The 22,780-nt window shown below is 33.0% G+C and overlaps 1 protein-coding gene across 15 annotated transcripts in view; it reads right to left on the minus strand.

Moving 5' to 3' along the window:
- The window catches only part of LOC106883961 (transmembrane protein 245), a 501,684-nt gene that overhangs the window by 331,589 nt on the left and 147,315 nt on the right, over window positions 1-22,780 (minus strand). For 8 of the 15 annotated variants that reach the window (XR_016241092.1, XM_089349236.1, XM_052966326.2 and 5 more), the window contains exons 3-4: window positions 9,694-10,050; window positions 5,736-5,866 (exon numbers count right to left, since the gene is read on the minus strand). Coding sequence is in view for 13 of the 15 variants with exons in the window: in XM_089349236.1 (XP_089205362.1) it covers window positions 5,736-5,866; window positions 9,694-10,050 (488 nt within the window). In the remaining 2 variants the exon portion in view is untranslated. The remainder of the gene's footprint in view (window positions 1-5,735; window positions 5,867-9,693; window positions 10,051-22,780) is intronic. The other 7 variants (XR_016241093.1, XM_089349237.1, XM_089349230.1 and 4 more) reach the window with 1 other exon arrangement.

Raw genomic sequence — 22,780 nt, forward strand, 5'->3', positions numbered from 1 at the left:
AAGTGTATCAAAGCTGAAATCATTCTGCAGAATAAATATTAGTTGCTGTTTTAACAGGAAGCAGGTCTTTAAATGTTAGTGTATAAGATCCAATGAAGTACTAACAACATGAAAACAGCACAAAAACGTGTTCATATGTCATATTAATTTCTACTAAATTATTTATTTGCTGTCATTGTTTAGTCCAGCTCAGTCCTGAAGCATGCTAACCTATGACTAAAGGTACTCCAGTTGTAACCATTATTTCATGTATCCTTCCTTTTTTAAGACAGCAGGACATATGCTAACCTATGACCAAAGGTATTTTAGCTGCAACTATTATTCATTGTATCCTTCCTTCTTTAAGACAACAGGACATAACTGTATGGGGAATTGACTGCAATTTTCTCAGATTCAGTAACACATAAAAGGCTCTCTTATTGGTTTTGTTTATTTATTGTTTGTGTGTAATTGGCTGTCTGTCAATAGGATGACAGCTCATATGCAAAGTGGTAAATCATATTACCAGAAGTAGATTGCTGTCTTCCAGTAGTTTCCATTCCATGCTGCAGTGGTTCAGCTGTTACTGTCATCATTCAATCTACTCAATTCCATTTAACCATATTCTAATATCTCAGATGGGGTTTACCTTCACTTCTCACACTGCTAGCCAGTTGTGAGTAGAGAATTTGTTTTGGTAACTAACATCTCTCTTTTAACACACTCATGGCAGCAGATGCTTTGCTGCAGCAATATCTTATCCATGCTTTCTGAGGGCTGATGGTGTTTTTTCAAGTGTTACTACTGTGGACATACCTAACTATATTTCAAAGTTCAAAGCTTGAGTTTCTAGTCTGACACCAATACATTTTATGATTATTATCTCAAATTATTTGATCTCTAAGGAATAAAATTCATTAAATGTACTAAAACAAGTCTTCAAGCCAATTTCTATTAAATATTTAATCAGTAGACACATTAAATTGCAATATTTCATTTGAAGTTATCCCTAATGAGATCCTTAATGAACTAATAGCATTGTGGCAGACTTACAATATCAGACATGTATTATTTTGAAATGTTAATATGACCATAGAAGACAATTACAGTTATTAAGATAATTTTACAACTTTCAGATATCTTTCATTACCCTGAAATATCAAAAGAAATACTTTTAAATCTATAAATTAAATAATTTGTAATAAATTGACAGATGTAATGAATGAAGAAACAGAAATCTTTTCAAGGAAGTATTACTGTTCTCACATGAAACATCTCTAATATCATTCACACTATTTTGACATAAAGCTAGATTTTCCTTCCACATCATTTGGTGCTTATATTAGAAACAAACAACAAAAACAGCTGTTTTCTTGAAGATAGTGTATAAAAACGCCTTCCTTGAAAATGTTAATATTTCCCCCCTTTATTCAATAGGCTAGCCCTTGACACTTCAATGAGATTAATAAAATATTCTATTAGAAGTTAAAGTTGTAACATTTATTCTACTTTATAAATTGTCTGTGATTAGTTCCAGAAAATAAAAATCAATAATGACTACTCAGAATGAAGCTGGCTTCATTTTCTACTTTTTCATTTTAGTTATTAAAAATTTCTTTCAATATTTCCTTAGCAGTTTAGTGCAGTCTTAAATGCATCATTATGACTTTTTTTCCCAAGCCAATCCATAATATTTCTGCTACTAGCTTCCTCAAAACTTCCACAAGCTCATACTGGCTTCATTCTCTTTTATTTATTCACCCTTGCCATCCATCTCCTTTGATGTGAGAGATTTTTTTTTAATGACATAATAAATGACTGTTTACTAACTCCTTATTTGAACCAATAGTTTTAGCCTCAGATTAGTATGCCATAGTCTACCTTTTGAACTATACCCCATCTCTCCTATTCCAGTCACTTTAAATTGCATAACATAAATCTGATATGTTCAGTATTTCTGCAAATGCAGATGTGTGGTAAGAAGTTTGCTTCCCAACAACATAGTTCTGAGTTCAGTCCCACTGTGTAGTATCTTGGGTAAGTGTCTTCTATAGTCTTGGGCTGTGGATTTGGTAGACAGAAACTGAAAGAAGCCACTGTGTGTGTGTGTGTGTGTGATAGAGAGAGAGAGAGAGTGTTTGTGTCTGTATTTGTCCACCATCACTGTTTGATAATCAGTGTTGGTGTGTTTACATCCTTGTAACTTAGCAGTTGGGCAAAAGTGACTGGTAGAATAAGTACCAGGCTTAAAAAATAAAAATAAGTGCTGTGGTCAATTTATTTGGCTAAAATTCATCAAGGTGGTGCCCCGGCATGGCCGCAGTCTAATGACTGAAACAAGTAAAAGATTAAAAGAATAAACTTCAATGTTTAACTACCAATTATGTTTTGAGCAAAAGACAGAAACATTTTAAATGGCTAAATTTTTAATGCATTTCTATATTGCTCAGAGGTTTTAAAGACCCCCTTCAGTCATGAATGACCATGGGATTGCACCTAGACATAAAATCTGGGCATGGTTGTTTCGTGGAAGACCAGCAGTCATCCATGCATACCAGTGTCCCCTCTCCATGCCACTGATATAGCTTGGCATCAGTGATGCTGCAAATAATTTCTAAAGCTGAGTGAACTGAAGTAATGTGAAATAAAGTGTCTTGAACACAATGCACAGCCTAGTTTGAGAATTGAACTCACAACCTCAGGTATGTAAGCCTGGTGCTCCAACCACCAAGTCACAGAGGGAAAACCTAAATAAATAAGATAGCTCTACAACTTGTTACACTTAACATTAACAGAACATTAACAAGAAAACAAAAGAGCTTTTAATCAGTCACTTGACTTGCTAGAAATTACAGCTAAATCTGCTTCAAATCATGCACTTCTGCCTTAAAAAAAGAAACATACTGAGTCATATATGGTCTGCTTGCAATCCACCTACTAAAGAGATAAGATAATCGTAGTTGATTAGAAACCACTGAATCAAGGTTGACCTGAGGCTGAAGAAAAGCAAGATGAAACTGACTCAAACTAAAATTTCAAGTTGCTTCAGTATAATGTTGTTTACTTATTTAATTTATATTGAAATTTATGAAACATAGTGTTTTTAGTAAAAAGCTTTTTTTGAGTCAATCACTGGTTCACAGCATTTCTAATGGTGAGAGTAACAACAAAGTATCTCTCTTTGTAGAAGAAATACCACATAGGACTTCATTCATAAAGCACCAGTTTTCTCACCAATGATTTCTATTTTTCACTGATGTATATCAGTGAAGGCTATATACATCAAGATAAGTAAAATTGCTGCCTTCCATGCATACAAGATTTCCTTCCAGGTACTGGTGCCACTTTAAAAGCACTTGTGCTGGTACTGCATTAATGAACTCATGCTGGTGTGGCATAAATGCACCTCTGCTGATGGCATGTAAAAAGCACCCAGCACACTCTCTTAAGTGGGTGGCATTAGGAAGGGCATCCAGCTGTAGAAATCCTGTCACGATAAACAGTTGGAGTCTGGACAGCCCCTGTTAGCCAGCTCCATGTCAAACTGTTCAACCCATGCCAGTATGGAAAGTGGATATTAAACAATGACAATGATGATGATGATGATGATGATGAAGCATGGCTGTGTGGTTAAGAAGCTTGCTTCCTAAACATGTGGTGTTGGGTTTAGTCCTACTGCACAGCACCTTGGGTAAGTGCCTTCTACTCTAACACCAAGTCAAAAATGCCTTGTGAATGGGTTTGGTAGATAGGACCTGAAATGCATGTGTGTCATGCATGTGTGTGTATGTGTGTGTGACTCAGTGTGCATGCGTGTGCATGTGTGTGTTTGTGTTTGTGTGTGTACCTTTGTGTTTGTGTGTGTACCTTTGCCATGACATCATGTGATGGTTATGAATGAGCATCATCATCATCATCATCATCATCATTATACAAGAAAGGTTGTTCATTTCCAGTCTTACATGAAAAACATGTCCAGCTCAGGGAGAATATTACCTTTCTTGGAAACAGCTGATGGTTGGCAACAGTAATGGCATTTGACCATAGAAAATCTATCTTGTCAAATTCCATTTAACCCATGCAAGCACAGGTAAGTGGACATTAAATGATGATGTCACTGTCACCGCCACTGCTGCTGCTGATACACAGTCTCTCTCAGTCAAATAGCAGTCACAAGATTTGATTGACACAAGGGCATATTAGAAGACACTTGCCCTTGTTGCTGCATGATAAGATCAAACCTGGAACCATTTGGTTGCAAAACAATGTTCTTAACCACTCAACTATACCTGCACTCATAGAATAAAATGTCAAGTCAGTATCTGTTGTCTATCACTATGACTAACACATCATCATCTGCTAGATCAGGGTTGATAGATTAGTGCTATACAACAACAATAACAACTACTATGTTGTACATTAACCAGATATGCTCCACAAACATACTTTCCCTGGCAAGGACAACAAAAGTTGTATTTTCAGTAAGACTTCCCTCTGTTCTCCTTACATAGTAGGCATAGGAAACAGACAAAACCAAAACATTTCCTTTAAACTGTGAATCAGCATGAACTATGTTGGACACCACTTATCAATAGGCTGCACTCATCTCATTCAAAACCAATTACTAAATCAATAAACAGTTTTTATTCCTCTTCAGTTATGCATATACGTGTGTGTGTGTGTGTGTGTGTGTGTGTGTGTGTGTGTGTGTGTGTGTGTGTGTGTGTGTAGATGTGAGTGTTTGTGTGCTGCAGAGAAGTATGAGTGCGTACATGAATACATATAGAGGTAGATATATTGATATGTAACAACAACTTTAAAGGAAGGAAGAAAAGAGAAAAGATTGATATAAAGGAAGACTAAAGGGTAGAGTAATAAGATGAATTCAAATAATTGAAGATGGTTGAAATAGGGGGCTGCAGCAGACTTATGGAACAAAACTAACAGGATACTTTCATTATATCATTAACAAATCACAGCATTTGTTGACCAAAATTTAATTATATTTGTAATGTAATGCGTTCTTGAACATAGATTAATTGCAATTAACAAATGTGAGTAAATTCATGCATGCATACATGCTTGCATACAATGCATATATACTAAATGTGTGTGTGTGTGTGTGTGTGTGTGTGTGTGTGTGTATGTATGCATGCATGCATATGTGTGTACACATAGTACACACACTCATATATTAATGCTTCAGAAATACAGCTAAAATTGCTTTGATTATTTCTAATGTAAATGTGATAGATGTCATTTTCTTAATGGAAACTCTTGGACAAATTGATAGCAATCAGGGGAAAGGTTCTGAGGTTTCAATTATTTTATCTAAGTAAGCATTATGATGGTCTTTAGACAATAGTAAACTTCAATCATTCCTACTTTCCAGAATGTTTAATAGGCTCAATTTAGATAGTGTTTCAGTAGGGAACCTGATGTGAAGAGAAGATATAAGAAGGGGAAAGAAAAGTGACAGGCCAAGCAATATTGAACTTGCAAACCCTTAACCCTTTAGCATTCAGATTACTCTGTCAAATGTAATGCTTATTTAATTACTTTGTTTTGAATTAATCAGGCGTTATCTCATAGCTTTGAGATTTCAATGATGTGACTGCTTATTTTACAGTGACAAGGTAGGTGTAAGAAGCTGGATCAAACTGGGTTGAATATAACAAGTAGAATGTTTTGGTCAGATATGGGCAGTTGAAATGCAAAAGGGTTAATACAGGTTACATGGAAACTATTATACTCACTTTTCTGTCAGCATTTGATAATAATTTCATTACACCTCTGACTGGAGCAGGAAACAACACATCTCTTCTGGCTTGGAACCAATTATTACAACACTCCCTAATACACCCAAATTTGCAGTTGAATCGTTTCACTAAAAGAATAGGAAAAGAAAACAAAAATGAGAAACATTTATAAATATCAAGTACTTGGGTGCATTCCAAACACAATAAAACCACTTAAATCAATCAGATATCCACATCATTATTCAATACCATTACACCTGTATTTCACTTGGCCACATGTCATGAAATCAAATATTGTTTTAGAAAGGGTTGATTCACAGTTTTATTTTATTTTATTTTTTATTCAGCTCTAAAGATTTTCTTTTAAATACTTTTAACAACAGGTATTGTTGTTGTTGCATTAAATTCCATTACTTCAATGTTGCTTTACTCAATGGGATTACAATACAGAATCATCTTACAATAATCTAAACAGTGAAGTACAATAATTCTAAGATCTAATTAACTATTTCAGCACAAGTCTTATATATTCTCACTTTACCTCAAGTACTTGTTATGAGAGAAACATTTCATAAAAGCTCAGAATATAGTTATAACAATAAGTGCTTCAAAAAGTAACATATTTATAACAAAAGAAATAACACTACACAACTGAAGGTTCAATACTTAGTACATCAAAGTAGGCTCATTAATTATTTCCTGCCTTCATATCCATTTACCATTGACTATTCAAATCATATGACTTTGATATATATATATATATATATATATATATATATATATATATATATATATATATATATATATTATATATATATATATATATAAGTCAGTAAATGGTGGGGTTGTGTTAACTGCACGAGGAGAAATAACAGGAAATGAAAAATAATAATAAGGCAGAATCCTAAACTGAAAGCATATTTTAATATAGATGTGTAAAAAGGATTTCTAACCGGCTTTCATTGCTTGGCAAATTTTCAAGAAGAGGGAGAATGAAAATGATTTTTACAAAAAAGTTTAAAACAATATATAAAAAAATAAATATACCAATACATTATATTGTCTTTGAGCTTTTAAAGTTCAATGGTAATCCATGTAGATAATAGTTGGAAAAATTAAGATGCCTGAAATTGAGAGTCGTGTTTTGTTTAAAAAATAAAGGGTGTTGAAAGTTTATGTGTTAAGCAGGAAGTGTGGTGTCAAAACAGGAAGTGTGGTGTCAAAACAAGAAGTGTGGTGTCAAAACAGGAAGTGTGTGTAAGGGAAGATAACTCTGTGGGTTTTATACTCTTTAGTTGGAGTTCTGGATTCTTTGTCAACAGGAAGTTTATGTCTGTTCTTAGAGAAATTTGGTCACCGAGGGGTTTGTGTGTTAAGAAGTGGTTGGAAACAAAAACCCTAAATTCCTTATATTCCCTTTCTATCAATGTAAAGACAGAATCTCCACACAAGAAAGAATCAATAAGGAGAATCTTTTTATAGAGAATTTCCTGAAAAAAATTTATGCAATTTTCATCACCTGCATGCAAAACTACTTTTTTTTAAAGATAACCTGGTGAAAAGTTGAAATATTTTCACCAGTTTATCTTAAGAAGAAATTTAACAAGAGCCCATGTGCCTGATCATTAAGGTAGGTAGTGCAATTTAGGTGTTCTATTTTCAGAATACATAGGCAAGTGTGTCAAAACCCACTGAATAGGAACAATAGATTATTGCTGGAAAGGGAAAGAGAAGAAAATAAAAAGAAAGGGGAGAGAGAGAAGTCATACTTTTTCTAGTAATGGTCAGGACAATGGTGAAGGTAAGACAACTACACACTTATCTGCTAGTTGACCTTCAGGATTAAACTGAGGGTGATTGATAGACTGCAAAGTGTGCGGTAAAGTGTTTACATTCACTGTAAATCATGCATATTTCAGTGGAATTTCTAAGTGATGAATATCGCAGGTGATTTGCTTTTATACCAATGGACTCTTATGTATGTCAGATACATTGTAGAGATTATCTGTGGGAGGTAAATAAATTAAGAGATAGATAATGAATGAAAATTAAAATATGTAATTATGTGACTGTGCTCATGTGGTTATGTGGTTGTAAGTGTAGATCTGTCTATGTGCAAATTGCATGTGTTTGAATGAATCTTGATAAGTAGAGCTTTGGGAGAGATGATTGATTTGTAAATTACACTTTCACATGTTCATGTTGGTTTCACACATTCCAGTAAAATTTCAAAATGTCATACATTACATGTGGTATGTGGTTGCTTAGTTTATTCATTAAATGTCATTTTTTTGTAACATAGTCAAGATTATATATGATAAAAATTATCTGTAGAGATAAGTTAAAGGATTATAAATTTATGAAATCATTATGTCTGTGGATAGAGAGTCAAAATTAAAAATTTAACATTTAAATAAGAGATTTAAGATTATAAGATACGTGATTATGCATTCATAAGGATACATGATTGTAAATTATATGTGCATATGTGTGTGTCTGTATGAGTAGATATGCAAAATTTTAAATATTTAAGAAAACTGAAGAATAGGTTGTAAATTGCTCGTTTGAGTTTTATACCAATTATATAAGTTACAGTGAAATTTCAAAATGTTAAATGCTAAATTTATATATGATATGCATTTATCCTAGAATATATTTTGATATTTTTTCCTTAATTTTGTCAAAATTTTATGTTATAAAAATTGTCTGTAAAAGTAAGTATGGTTATAAAGATTATAAATATATGAAATCATTATTTCTGTGGGAGGTAGTAGAGAATTAAAATTGAAATTTAAAAATTTATATAAGATTATGGGATATTATGTGACTGTGCATTCAAGAGGTAATATGGTTGTAAATATGTGTGTGTGTCTGTGTGTGTGTGTGTGTGAATACACAAAATTAAAAATATTTTTAAAAGTGAATGATACATTGTAAACTGCTCATTTAAGCATTCATGTTAGTTATACATATTCTAACAAAATTTCAAAATGTTAATTGTTAAATGTTGTGCATTATATGCTTTCACCTTAGTAAAATCTTTGATTTTTCATTTTTTTTTTTTTATCTAATATTGTCAGTGATAGGAATGGCATCCAACAGAAATTATATAAAAAATTAAATGTAAGAGTGGAACAGTATCCCTGATGCATCTAAGAGGGTAGCAATACCAAATGAGGGCTGATTCAGTCCATGATGACTCATCCAACTCATGCCAGCAAAAAAAAAAGAGAGGAGAAAATGATGCTAATGATGATGCTAGTTAATTGGGAACTAATAATGTTGTTTTTACCTAACATACATGAAGCATTCCTAATACATACGCACCTCAGTACAGCTGTGCTCAATACTTTTGCTACAAAACCCTTTTTTAACAAAGTCACTTTGTACAATCTGCTGTTTTGAAGTTTACATTTCAAAACCTTCCCATTCTTTTGATGGTGGTATGCTTAATGTGCTGCCCACTTTAACAGCACCAACAGATTCATGTAGTTTGGTGAGAGGCTTACACACTAACTGGTTTGACATCATTGACTGAATTCACTTTGTTGTAAGATTTTGGAGAAGACTCTCACCTAGCTTCTGAGTTGCCTATGTTTTATTTCATGCAGATATTGCTTTGAAGATGTTCACACTGGACATCAGTCATAGCAACCTCACTAGTCTGTGAGGGTCTGAAAGGTAATGGGCACTTTTCAAGTTCTATTTAACTTAATTTGATTGGCTCAAGGCTATAGTTGAAGACACTTGCTCAAGGTATCATGCAATAGAACTGAACCTAAAACCTTGTGGTTGGGAAGTAAACTTCTTGATTATACAACTACATTTGAAATACATAATATTTCAAAAATTCTGCTCTATACTTGTTTTAGAATATATTTATTTTTTACTGTGGACAAATTCTCTATATCACTTTAGCATAAGGATTACAATCATAGCTATGAATTATACTTACAGAGTTTTTTGAAAATCATAAACAGCACTGGAATAGGTATAAGTAGAAGAATCCATGCATGCATCCAAAGTCGTACGAGGACAAATGCCCAAAACAGAGCAATAAAACATTGGTCACTTAAAGAACGATGCTGATTAGTCTTGACTTTCTTCCTTTCTTGGTGAGGAGGTTGACTTGCAACAGAAAGAGACTTGGCTTTGCTTGCTTTTGTATCACCGCTACCACTGGCTTCAGTTGAAGTCCCCTCTGTAGGTAATTCTTCTATTGGAGTACGTCGTTGTAATGTTGGTGTACTCTTTGGAGTTGTTAGCATAGCAAAAGCTGCATACATAGGGCTGTCAGAAGGTTCTTTGTCTGCTGAATAGAAGCAGAAATAGCAGTTAAAATCTCACCAGTTGAAAGGAAATAAGATACATTAAACAAAATATTCAAAGGCACAAATATTGCAATATATAGAATCTTACATTCAAATATCACATAAAATTCAATAAACTTATGCTCATACACATGTACATATACACATTAACACATACACAATATGTTTTCAAAGAATACACATAATTTAATAAAAATAATGTAAAAATTCCATATTTTATGCAGCTGTAATAAAAATATATATTTTATTTAATTTCTTTTGTTTAAGAAAACACATAAAATTCTTTATTTCAAGCCAGCAGCAAAAAAACAGTATAATAATGTATTATTCATGTAAGATGGTAGTCATAAAAACTTTCTGTATGGTTTGGAGAGCAAACAATTATCAGTAGCTTTAAAAAAAATACATCACTATAATGAAGAACAATTTTAACATATTGCAGCTTGAAAATTGCCAATCAGAGTGAAAAGTTTTGAGAAAACTCACTGAACTATTATAACCGAAATGATATTTACTGAGAGTGATTTCTCAGTGATATGATGAAATTAAATCTTAGAAAATGGAACCAAATTAAACAAAATATAACATTACATTTTACTTTAAATTCTACTCTAAGAGAAAACTCAGAAAAATATTTTACTCCTGAGAAAGAGAATTAACATTTTGACAAACTAAGGAAAATAAGAAAAAAAAAATTATTAATTCAACAATAAATTTAGATGATGATTTTTTTTACTTTCTCAAATGTCTGGTATTTCAATCTCCTTATCAACAGAAATGTAGGCAATGATATTAAATGTTTAAATCTTGGGAAATTTAATATATAAAAAAAAACTGTTTTGTCTAATATAATACACTTCCTTTGTTTTGTAGTTTTTCCATTACAGAATATATGTGCTTGTTTTGCTGACCTGGGAAAGATCTTAAACATAAATTTATGAATTATAAAAATTTTTGCTTAATGGGGAGAATTATAAGTAAATGGGAAAAAATTTTGTTTATGAGAACAATAGCAGTGAAGCAAAATTAACAACATATTCTATGATAAATCTTAAGTTGACATGGCTATTCATACACTATGACTATTCTTCTGACATTTATCAAATACCTTGTAGTGAATATAAACAATTCAAGAATGGCTTTGTTGTAGCCTTCTATTATGGAATTTAGGAAGAACCTCAAAAAAAGAAAGAGGCCAGATTTGGTCAGATTTAGTATATTTTACTGAAAATGATGTAAACTAACTGTTATTTCCCATTATAGATATACTCTGTTCTATTTTCTTGTCTTTGTATTTTCTCATATTGCTATCTTGATGTTGTGATCTAGTTAGGTAATATAATGTGTTTATAGAAATATGGAAGGAAAAATAAAATTTATGTTTCTATAACAATTTGAGTAAATATTCCCAATTTATTGATTTACTGATGTAAGTCTTCTTTGCCATAGACAATGGTATACTTGGAGAATTATGCAATTTCAAGACTACACTGATTATTTTACAGCTTATAGAAATCCATATAACAAATACTGAATAATTCTAGGACAGGCTTAAATATAGAAAACAGAGAGCAAAGAAGAGAAAAAGAAATTAATAGGTGTTTAAACACTAAAAATCTTCCCTTGATAAAAGACATTTATAACAAATTTGAAAATATAGTTGAAGTTTCATTTGATAAGTTTCTTTTTTGAATAAGAATTTCATATTATTACAATAAGGCTGTGAGCTTGCAGAATTGTTAGCACATCAGGCAAAATGCTTAGCAGCATTTTGTCTGGCTTTATGTTTTGAGTTCAAATTCTGCTGAGGTCAACTTTGTCTTTCATCCTTTCAGGCTCAATAAAATAAATACCGGTTGAGCAGTGGGGACAATGATATCAGCTTTCCGTCACTGGAAACTGTTAGCCTTGAACTAAAATTTGAAATAATGCTCCCCCTCCTCCTCCTCGTTGTCATCGTTATCATCATCATCATTATTATTATTTTTCATAAATATAATTTTTTTTTACATATTTTAATCTGAAATTCTAATAGCACAAATTATTTTTGGCAGTAGCCCTTATCAAATTGAATTTAAATGGCTTCAACATAGAACATTTTAAGAATAATTATGTATACAAATGAAATCCACAGCATTAGTTGTGATCCAATAGCTTCAATGGCTTCACAAAATTGATTAGTTGTTACAGAGTTTAACAATTATTTTATATATTCCAAATAATAAAGTATCTCTAGTGATGCTTCCAATGCTAATGCATCTTTAAAAACTTGTTCAAATAAAAACAAAAAAAACAAAAAACATTTCCAACTCATGCTTGCAAGGAAAGCAAATGTAAAATAATGATGATGATCATGATGAAAAAAAAGATGAAAAAAAGACACTTCCACCTCATGCTTACAAGAAAAGTGAACATGATGATGATGACAATGAAGAGGAGGATGACAATGGTGTGGAGGTGGAGAGTGGTGACTTGTATAAAAACGATATAATTTAATGTAATTTCAAAATTAAAGCTTGCATTGAGAGTATGTGACTCTGAAAATTAAAATATCACAATTTTCACTAAGTTCAGCTTCAGTTTGAGGTCATCTACACTGTGAAAGCATCAACATTTATGATTTGGTTGTGTAGGTTTGATAATTTTCTCTACCGTAATCTATGTAATTATTGCTGAATAAAACATCTGTTTATATGCAATTAGGAAATTTTGCAGACTGAATCTTGCTAAAAAGAAAATTAAATGTAAATCTATTGAAACACTTGTAAATTTACTAAAATCAATTAATCTAATTCATTTCATAACTGGCTGAGACATTTGACATCTCTCACTTGCAATATCTTTTTAACCTTTTAAGGCTTTAACATCAGTCAAGTGAAGTCTAGCAGGGAAACTAATACAAGGTTTGCAAGAATGACTATGTGGTAAGAGCTTGCTTCCCAACCACATCGTTCCAGGTTCAGTCCCACTGCATGGCACCTTGGGCAAGTGTCTTCTACTATAGCCCCGGGCCGACCAAAGCCTTGTGAGTGGATTTGGTAGACGGAAACTGAAAGAAGCCCATCATATGTATATATATATATATATATATATATATATATATTGTATATGTTTGTGTGTCTGTGTTTGTCCCCCCACTATCGTCGCTCAACAATCAATGCTGGTGTGCTTATGTCTCTGTAACTTAGCAGTTTGGCAAAAGAAACCAATAGAATAAGTACTAAGCTTACAAAGAATAAGTCCTGGGGTCGATATGTTCAATTAAAGGTGGTGCTCCAGCATGGCTGCAGTCAAAAGACTGAAACAAATAAAAGAATAAAAGCAATATAGAACAAAGTAATATTTGACTGTAGTGTGTGGTGACCAGTACTGGTGCAGCTACATCTTCCACATATGTAAATTCCCAGTGCAATGAGAAAAATGAAATTTGTAATTCTTGTGTTATCATAGCATTGGCGCACGGCTCAGTTGTTAGAGTGTCAGCCTCACAATCATGAAGTAGTGAGTTCGATTCCCAGACTGGGCTGTGTATTGTGTTCTTGAGCAGGGCACTTTATTTCATGTTGCTCCAGTTCACTCAGCTGTAGAATGAGTGGCGATGTCATTGGTACCAAGTTGTATTGGACTTTGCTTTTCCCTTGGATAACATCGGTGGCAAGGAGAGGGGAGGCTGGTATGTATGGGCAACTATTAGTCTTTCATAAACAACCTTGCCCAGACTTGTGCCTTGGAGAGGAACATTCTTAGTGCAATCCCATAGTCATTCATGACTGAAATGGGTTTTTACTCTTTTAATGGAGTGGTAGTATGATACAACACCAATTTTCCTGCAGCCTTGGTTCCAGACCTGTGCCAGATTATTCATTTTGCTAGATTAAAAGATGTCATGTAATAATGATTCTGAATAAATTCCTAGAAGACTGCTGCTATGTTATTAATAACTTTCTCACAACTCAACATTCATGACGTACATTTGTTTATTCATTGGAAACATGTTATGAATTGGAAACATTCTTCCAATATTTCAGCTATAATAGTAACACTAACCACCAAACCACTAGGCCCCTGCTAAACTTCTTTTGAAATATAGCTGTGAAAGAGCATATATTTACCTTTTTCATGCTGAGATATTGAATTCTCTGCATTGAAGGTTGCTTTTCATAATGAGAGTATTCCTTTGGAGGTTAGCAGAGAAGGTAGACTTTGCATGCTGCAAGTGTACAAGGCAATGATTACTAAAGCACATCCAAAATAGACTCTCACCAATGCCTAAGTGGCTCTATAGAAGTATTCACCCATATAGTTAATCAGGTTCTACACGGTGTCATATCCAATGACTGGTGTAGGCATCATTATAGTTAGCTATTACAAGGATAAAGGAGATGCCTAATATAGTGGTAATTACAGATATCAAACTGCTAAGCAAATGTTTTCTTCTATAGTCCTGGGCCGACCAAAGCCTTGTGAATAGATTTGGTAGATGGAAACTGAAAGACCATTTTATGTTTGTGTATTATTGTTTGGCATTGTTAGTTGTAAATGAGTGTCACTGTCATATAGTGTTATTCATTTTCAATCTTCTGCAAAATCATGTTTGGCCATAGGGAAATATTACCTTGCTTGGAAACAGGTGAGGGTTAGTAACAGGAAGAGCATTCGGCCACAGAAAATCAGTCTCAATATACTCCATCCAAGCATGGGAAAGGAGATGTTAAAATAACAATGATAATATATATATGTATATGTGAGTAGAAATATCCATGTATGTATGTGTGTGTGTATGCATAGGCACATGGCTTAGGGTGTTGCACTCATGATCAGAAGATTGTGGTTTGGATTCCCAGACTGGACAATGTATAGTGTTCTTGAATTAAACACTTCATTTCACATTACTCCAGTCCACTCAGTTGGCAAAAATAAATAATCCTGTGATCGACTAGTGTCTTGTCCGGGTAAGGGTGGAATATAACTGCCGCAGAATCTTATGAGCCTATGGCTCAGGAAGGACCTTTGATCCTAGTTTGATATATGTGTGTATTCATACTGTTACAGTCAAGTCTACAAGACTTTTTTGATAGCCTCTCATCTCTTTAGCACATCTATCACTCACTTCTCTATTGCACATCCTTCTTATTAGACCTCTTTTATCATTCATCTGTCTATCACTTAACTGTCTAATGTGCATGTTGCTGATACTCATTTCTCAATCACTCTCTTCTTCTTCTTCTTCTTTTCCTCCTTCTCCTCCTCACTATTAAGGCATTAAACTGCTGTCATGACTCTTCTGCTCACAATACATTGCTTCCAGTATAACTTAAAAGGACTCATCTGGTTCTTCCTCCAACATTCGACTCCTCTATTTTTCATCTTTATCCCCGTAGCTCGCTTGTCCATCTCAAGGTATATGCATGAAGGACCTTGTCTTATGTACACCATACACTCTTACCTATACTTCCTGTGACCACACTCATACACACACATGCACACATCCCTACACACACACACACACACACACACACACACACACCACACACACACACACACACACACAAGAAGTTGAAATTTTTTTGGTATCATTTATTCACCATTACACATGCTTCAATTGCTAATAGGAATCACAAAGTTGTACATGTTGGATAAACATGTAAGAAATTTCTTATTAGAAATTCTTCTTATAGAGAATCAAATAATATAAAGTTTAGATTTTACCCTACCTGTTTTCAGCTTTCTACATAGAAAAAACATGTCTGGGCTGTTTGTTGTTCAACAGATTGGGGAATCATTACCTTATTTCAAAACAAATGGGAATTAGCAACAGGAAGGGCATCGGGCTTTAGAAAATTCTGCTCTAACTTACTCATATAATCCATGCAAGCATGGAAAGTAGACATTAAAAGTATTATTATTATTATTACTAGTACTATTATTATTATTACTATTACTATTATTATTATTATTATGGTGATGATGATGAGTACGTATGTATGTACATTAAATCATATTTTATATTTTACCATTTCTTTAAACAATTATTCTTTAGAGTTCTTTTGAAAATTGACAATTTTTCTTACAAATAATGTCCGTTATGTTTTTGGAGATGTAATGATGAAAATGAAATAAAAGAAAATGAAAGAAAAGAGAAAAGAAAACATGGATATAAGCAATGAAGATCTTTTAGAATATCAATAATTCTAACTTTAAATATGTTGTGAGAATGTACAATCATATTTAAAGGAAAAAACATAAATACACATAAATGAAGTTAGATTGAAATGTCAGACATCATTTTTTAAAATCACTTTCTACATTATTTTAAATAATTCAAAGCTAACTGTTCATTTAATCAAACTAAAATCACTCTGTCTCTGTTTGTCTGTCTGTCTGTCTCTGTCTGTTTCACTCTCTCTCTCACACACACATACACACACACAACTTTTTTGTCTTGTCTATTTGTTTTGTTTCACTCTTTTCTCTAAATTATTTGTTTTCAGTGGTGGAAACATCAGATCCACTGTCATGATGTGATAGTGGATTTCTTTGTGCTGACATCTTACAGAAGCTATGTGCAAATACATAAAGTATATATATATATATATATATATATATATATATATATATATAGGAAAATGAAAAATAATAATAATAAGGCAGAATGCTAAACTGAAAGCATATTTTAATACAGATTTCTAACCGGCTTTCATTGCATGGCAAATTTTCAAGAAGAGGGAGAATGAAAATGTTTTTTACAAAAAATAATATATAAAAAAATTAGTATACCAATACATTATATTGTCTTTGAGCTTTTAAAGTTCAATGGTAATCCATGTAGATAATAGTTGGAAAAATAAGGATGCATGAAATTGAGAGTTGTGTTAGGTTTAAAAAAAGAGAAAAGGAGCTAAAGGTTTATGTGTTAAGCAGGAAGTGTGGTGTCAAAACAGGAAGTGTGTGTAAGGGAAGACAAATCTCTTTAGTTGGAGTTATGGACTCTTTGTCAACAGGAAGTTTATGTCTGTTCCTAGAGAAATAAGGTCATTGAGGGGTTTGTGTTAAGAAATGGTTGGAATTTCTCTATGAAAAGATTCTCCTTGTTAATTCTTTCTTGTGTAAAGAAAGAATGAACAAGGAGAATCTTTTCATAGAGAAATTCCAACCACTTCTTAACACACAAACCCCTCAGTGACCATATTTCTCTAGGAACAGACATATACTTCCTGTTGACAAAGAGTCCATAACACCAACTAAAGAGATTTGTCTTCCCTTACACACACTTCTTGTTTTGACACCACACTTCCTGTTTTGACACCACACTTCCTGCTTAACACATAAACCTTTAGCCCCTTTTCTCTTTTTTTTAAACCTAACACAACTCTCAATTTCATGCATCCTTATTTTTCCAACTATTATCTACATGGATTACCATTGAACTTTAAAAGCTCAAAGACAATATAATGTATTGGTATATTTATTTTTTTATATATTATTTTTTTTATATATTATCTTTTACTTTTTTGTAAAAAACATTTTCATTCTCCCTCTTCTTGAAAATTTGCCATGCAATGAAAGCCGGTTAGAAATCTATATTAAAATATGCTTTCAGTTTAGCATTCTGCCTTATTATTATTATTTTTCATTTTCCTATTATTTCTCCACGTGCGGTTAACACAACCCCACTATTTACTGACTTATATATATATGTATATATATATATATATATATATATATATATATATATATACATATATATGTAATATTAATGGTTTCTTATTAAGAAACTAATAGATTTTATACAGGGCTGCAAGGAGAAGTGCTCAGAATAAGTGAGACAAGTTATAGAATAAAAACGCTGGGTTACCGACTCAACATATCACGCCCCCTCAATGAACATATATAAGATATACAATATAATCCGTCAAACATAAGGAATAAGAAGATATAACATTAAAAAAATAACATAAGAAGAAATAAGAAATAAAAGAATAGGAAATATATAAGAAGTAAGATGCAAGAAATAGAACATATAGTATAAAAAATTTTATACACGAATATATTGTTTCAACCGATAACATACAAATGAAAAAAATTGAGTTAAAGGTATAATACAATACACATAAATATCATTTCATATAAGTTAAAATTAATACGAATAAAAGGAATAAAAATTTCAAATATATAATATAATATAAGTCGATATAAAATAAAGTAAAATAAAATAAAGAAATGAAGTACCATAAAGTTGTCCATCGGTTAAAAATCAAGGACAGAAATGATTTAACACCATTTAGAGTTAAAGCACAAAGTTCTTCATCTCCCTCGGGTACATTTTACAACTCAAAAACAGTAGACACCAATAAGCAAGTCCGCACCAGTTAGATATATACAAGAGTGAATAACAGGCACCCAGCAGGTATCAGCAGGTAAAACATGTAAAATTTAATTCCGCTCACCATGTCCAAAAGTTCACAACACATGCGTCAAAATACAATTACAGCCATTTCGGGGTACACCACTGTATTCTAAACACAATAGAGTGCAAACTGGTGATGAACCCCTCGTCAGGGCAAACTTACATACAAATGTCATGACATGCACAAAAGGAAAAATTATTTTTTATATATATGAGCAAGTTTATATAGTCAATATGGACCAGCCTTAGACAAGCCCATGCAAATCATCATCATCATCATCATCGTTTAACGTCCGCTTTCCATGCTAGCATGGGTTGGACGATTTGACTGAGGACTGGTGAAACCGGATGGCAACACCAGGCTCCAGTCTAATTTGGCAGAGTTTCTACAGCTGGATGCCCTTCCTAACGCCAACCACTCAGAGAGTGTAGTGGGTGCTTTTACGTGTCACCCGCATGAAAACGGCCATGCTCGAAATGGTGTCTTTTATGTGCCACCCGCACAAGCCAGTCCAGGGGCACTGGCAACGATCTCGCTCGAAAATCCTACGGGAGCCAGTCAGGCGGTACTGGCAACAGCCACGCTCAAAATGGTGCATCTCATGTGCCACCCGCACAAGAACCAGTCCAGGGGCACTGGCAACGATCTTACTTGGCTTGCCGGGTCTTCTCACGCACAGCACATTTCCAAAGGTCTCGGGCAAATAATGGAAAGATTTAAGAAAAAAAAAAGTGCTATTTTAGAATAGTCAAACAGGCTGCAGTATCAAAACCAATCTTTGAGGTTTCAAAACACCCTAACGCAAACTATTACACTTGTTATTATCTATTGCTAAATCTAAATTTAAAAGCAATAGATAATAACAAGTGTAATAGTTTGCGTTAGGGTGTTTTGAAACTTTGAAGATTAATTTTGATACTGCAGCCTGTTTGACTTTTCTAAAATAGCACATTTTTTTTTACACACACACATACATGTAGACATACACATTATATATGTGCATGTAAAGTTTAGCATTCTGTGTTGTCTGTACAAAAGGATTATTTATGAAAAAGTCATTTTTCCTCTCTTATCATATCTATTTTGAATGTAAAGCATAGATTGGAAGTTTCAAATCTAGTTAACATTATGTATTCTATTCTGTACTGTTGTTTCTATTTTAGTCCCCATCACCTGCAGATGGTGCATTCTTCAATCTTCAAATTTCATTGGTATACCTCATAGACAATAAATAAATTTAAACCAAACTCAAATTTTTCAGAGTTATGCATATATATATGTTGTCAGACATAACTCTGTATATACATAATTATTCAGATATGACTTTGGAAAACTAAACTTAATTTTAAATTCCTTAGTTGTCCATTAGGTGCACTGATGTCTGTCTACAAATTATGAAAACTGAGAAAACAATAGAGAATAAAATTCTAAACTTCAATTAGATTTGAAACTTCACTCTGTGCTTCACAGAAGAACAATAAAATGATGGGAGAGAAAAAAATAGAATAGACCTATGTGCTTCATGATTCAAAAAAATTATTATTTCATGTTCTCATATGACACCAATGACATACAATTCTTGCTGGTATTTCTACAAGAGATTTGTGTTTGAGTCCCAAGGGCAGCCTGCAAGTTTTTCTATTCAAAAGCAATTTTCAATCTAATATTTACATGCTATTTCTTAAAGCTTTATGTTCTCCGCAATCCACTGTTTCAAAAAGGAATACCTAACATTATATATATTAAACTTAAACTGAGCCCTTCCCACATTGTGAGATGCATAATGCAGCAAGCTTCCTCCAACATGTTTGATCTACTGTTGCTACTATTCTTATCTGATTGGTCTTTGTGCATTTGAATTCTTTCTGGAATGCCTGACACTAGGCATTCTTGGGCTGACTCCTTTGCTCTTTTCTTTCTTTTGGCATCCATGTATTTGCAGTTTTTGCATGCCAAGTAGTGTTGGTAGGTATAAAACATCACTTGCCAGCCAAAACTGTTTTTCAATGCCTAGGATTGATTTTGCAAAAAAGATTTCCTTATTTGTAATTCCATCTTGTCAGGTGACTGTGAGGCTCTTCTATAGCTATATCAAGGACAGTATCCCACTTCATGGCTAGCTTTGCTGATACTTTCCCCCATTTCACTGCCATACACAATAATTGGCAGGACAAATTCTGTTTGACTGATGGAAATATGAGCATCACTGAAGCAGATACACATGTATATCTGAAACAACATGATCTGGTGTTTGGTCCCACTCTATGTCATTATGAGGGCAAGTTTCTTCTGCTCAGCCTCAGGTTGACCAATGACTAGTGAATAATTTGGTAGTAAAAAAAAGGATGCAGTGTGTGTGTGTTTATATATGTTTGTGTGTGTGTGTGTATACGTTTATACATACATATACATATATATATATATATATATATATATATATATATATATTCTGTTGTGTCTGGGGAGAGTCATTTTCTTTTCGTGCCTTAAAATTTAACACACTCACCATTAAATTTCCACTTATTATTTTTATTTTCCTAAAATTTTCGTTGTGTCTTGCAACCTTTTCAAAAGATTGCAAGATGCAACGAAAATTTTAGGAAAATAAAAATAATAAGTGGAAATTTAACGGTGAGTGTGTTAAATTTTAAGGCACGAAAAGAAAATGACTCTCCCCAGACACAACAGAATATGCTTCAACACACGAAATCACATAAAAAATCTTGCAAACCAAATCCAAAAACGAAATATATATATATATATATATATATATATATATATATATATATATATATATATATATATATATATGTGTGTGTGTGTGTGTGTGTGTGTGTATATATATATATATACACACACACACACTTACACATCTTTTCTTAATTTAAAAAAAAAAACTTGTCTGTGCATGAGTTTTCAGATATCTGCTGTCGCTTTTATGTTGAATCCATACTCTCACTGATATCACTTGTGGTTTTGCAAGTGAAACAAAATGTAGTTGCTTGGTGGTGGTAGGTGTGGTAAGGGGGTTGCCAAAAACAAAACAAAAAATCAACTTATGAAACTAAAAATAACATTAATCTAATTCCAATGCATGAATTTCATCAATTTAAGATTTAAAAAATAGTAAATATTCATGAGGAGAGTAAATAAAGTTTTATTTAATTCATTTCATGTATTAGAAAACAGTAAATATTTATAAGTTGAGTTAATAAAGCTAGAGCTTTTTTAATTTGAAACTGGGAAAGATAATACAAATCACCTTATGGTGATTATCAGTTAAATAAAACTGAAGAATACCAAGATCTTACTAGTATTTATAAGTTGTTACAGAAATAAACAGTAATAAGATTGCTGCTGAGAAGCCATAATAAGGTTTTGGGAAATGATAACTTTGATCTTATATAGCAACTGACAAACTGTAACATCAGTGGTGGTAACAACAAGAACAACAATGTTGCTGCCACTGCCACCATTGTCATTTAACATCTGTTTACCATGCTGGCATGGGTTGGAGGGTCTGGCAAGAGCTGACAAGCCAATGGTTTCCTAATGCCGACAATTTGACAGAATGTACTGGGTGTAGATTTACAAATGGTAAATCACTGATTCATTATACTTCTGAAAACTAAGGCACCAAGGACTGTGTTCTTGCAAACGGTTTCATTTGAAGAGCACTAGTTTTTCCCCAGTTTTTACATCATTCACCAATGTATATCAATAAAAGATATTAAAAAAATGGTATATACACATACATACATAAATGCATATTTATGTATATACATATTTATAGTTCAAATATATGAGGCATTTACAAGCAGACAATCAACATCAACAACATCATCATCATTTAATGTTTGTTTTCTATGCTGGCATAAGTTAAATGGCTTGACTAGAGCTGGTAAGCCTGAGAGCTGCACCAAGTTCTAATCTGATTTGGCTTGGTTTCTATGGTTTGATGCCCTTCCTAATGCCAACCACTCTACAGAGTGTACTGGATGTCTTTCATGTGCCACCGGCATGGGTGTCTTTTACGTGTCACCAGCATGGGTTCCTTTCACATGTCACTAGCACTGGCCATGACCATGATTTCACTTAGCCTTTCTATTGCTTGTATATATGTGTATGTGTGTGTGTGCACGCATGTGTGATGGCACATGGCCTAGTGGTTAGGGTGTCACTCTCATGATTTGCAATTGCAGTTTAAATTCCTGAGCCAGGTGGTGTATTGTATTAAGCAAAACACTTCATTTCATGCTGCTCCAGTCCATTCAGCTGTAATGAATAACCCTGTGATGGACTG

Source organism: Octopus bimaculoides, chromosome 3, assembly GCF_046866305.1.
Source record: "Octopus bimaculoides isolate indiv1 chromosome 3, ASM4686630v1, whole genome shotgun sequence".
In the NCBI taxonomy this organism is placed as follows: domain Eukaryota; kingdom Metazoa; phylum Mollusca; class Cephalopoda; order Octopoda; family Octopodidae; genus Octopus; species Octopus bimaculoides.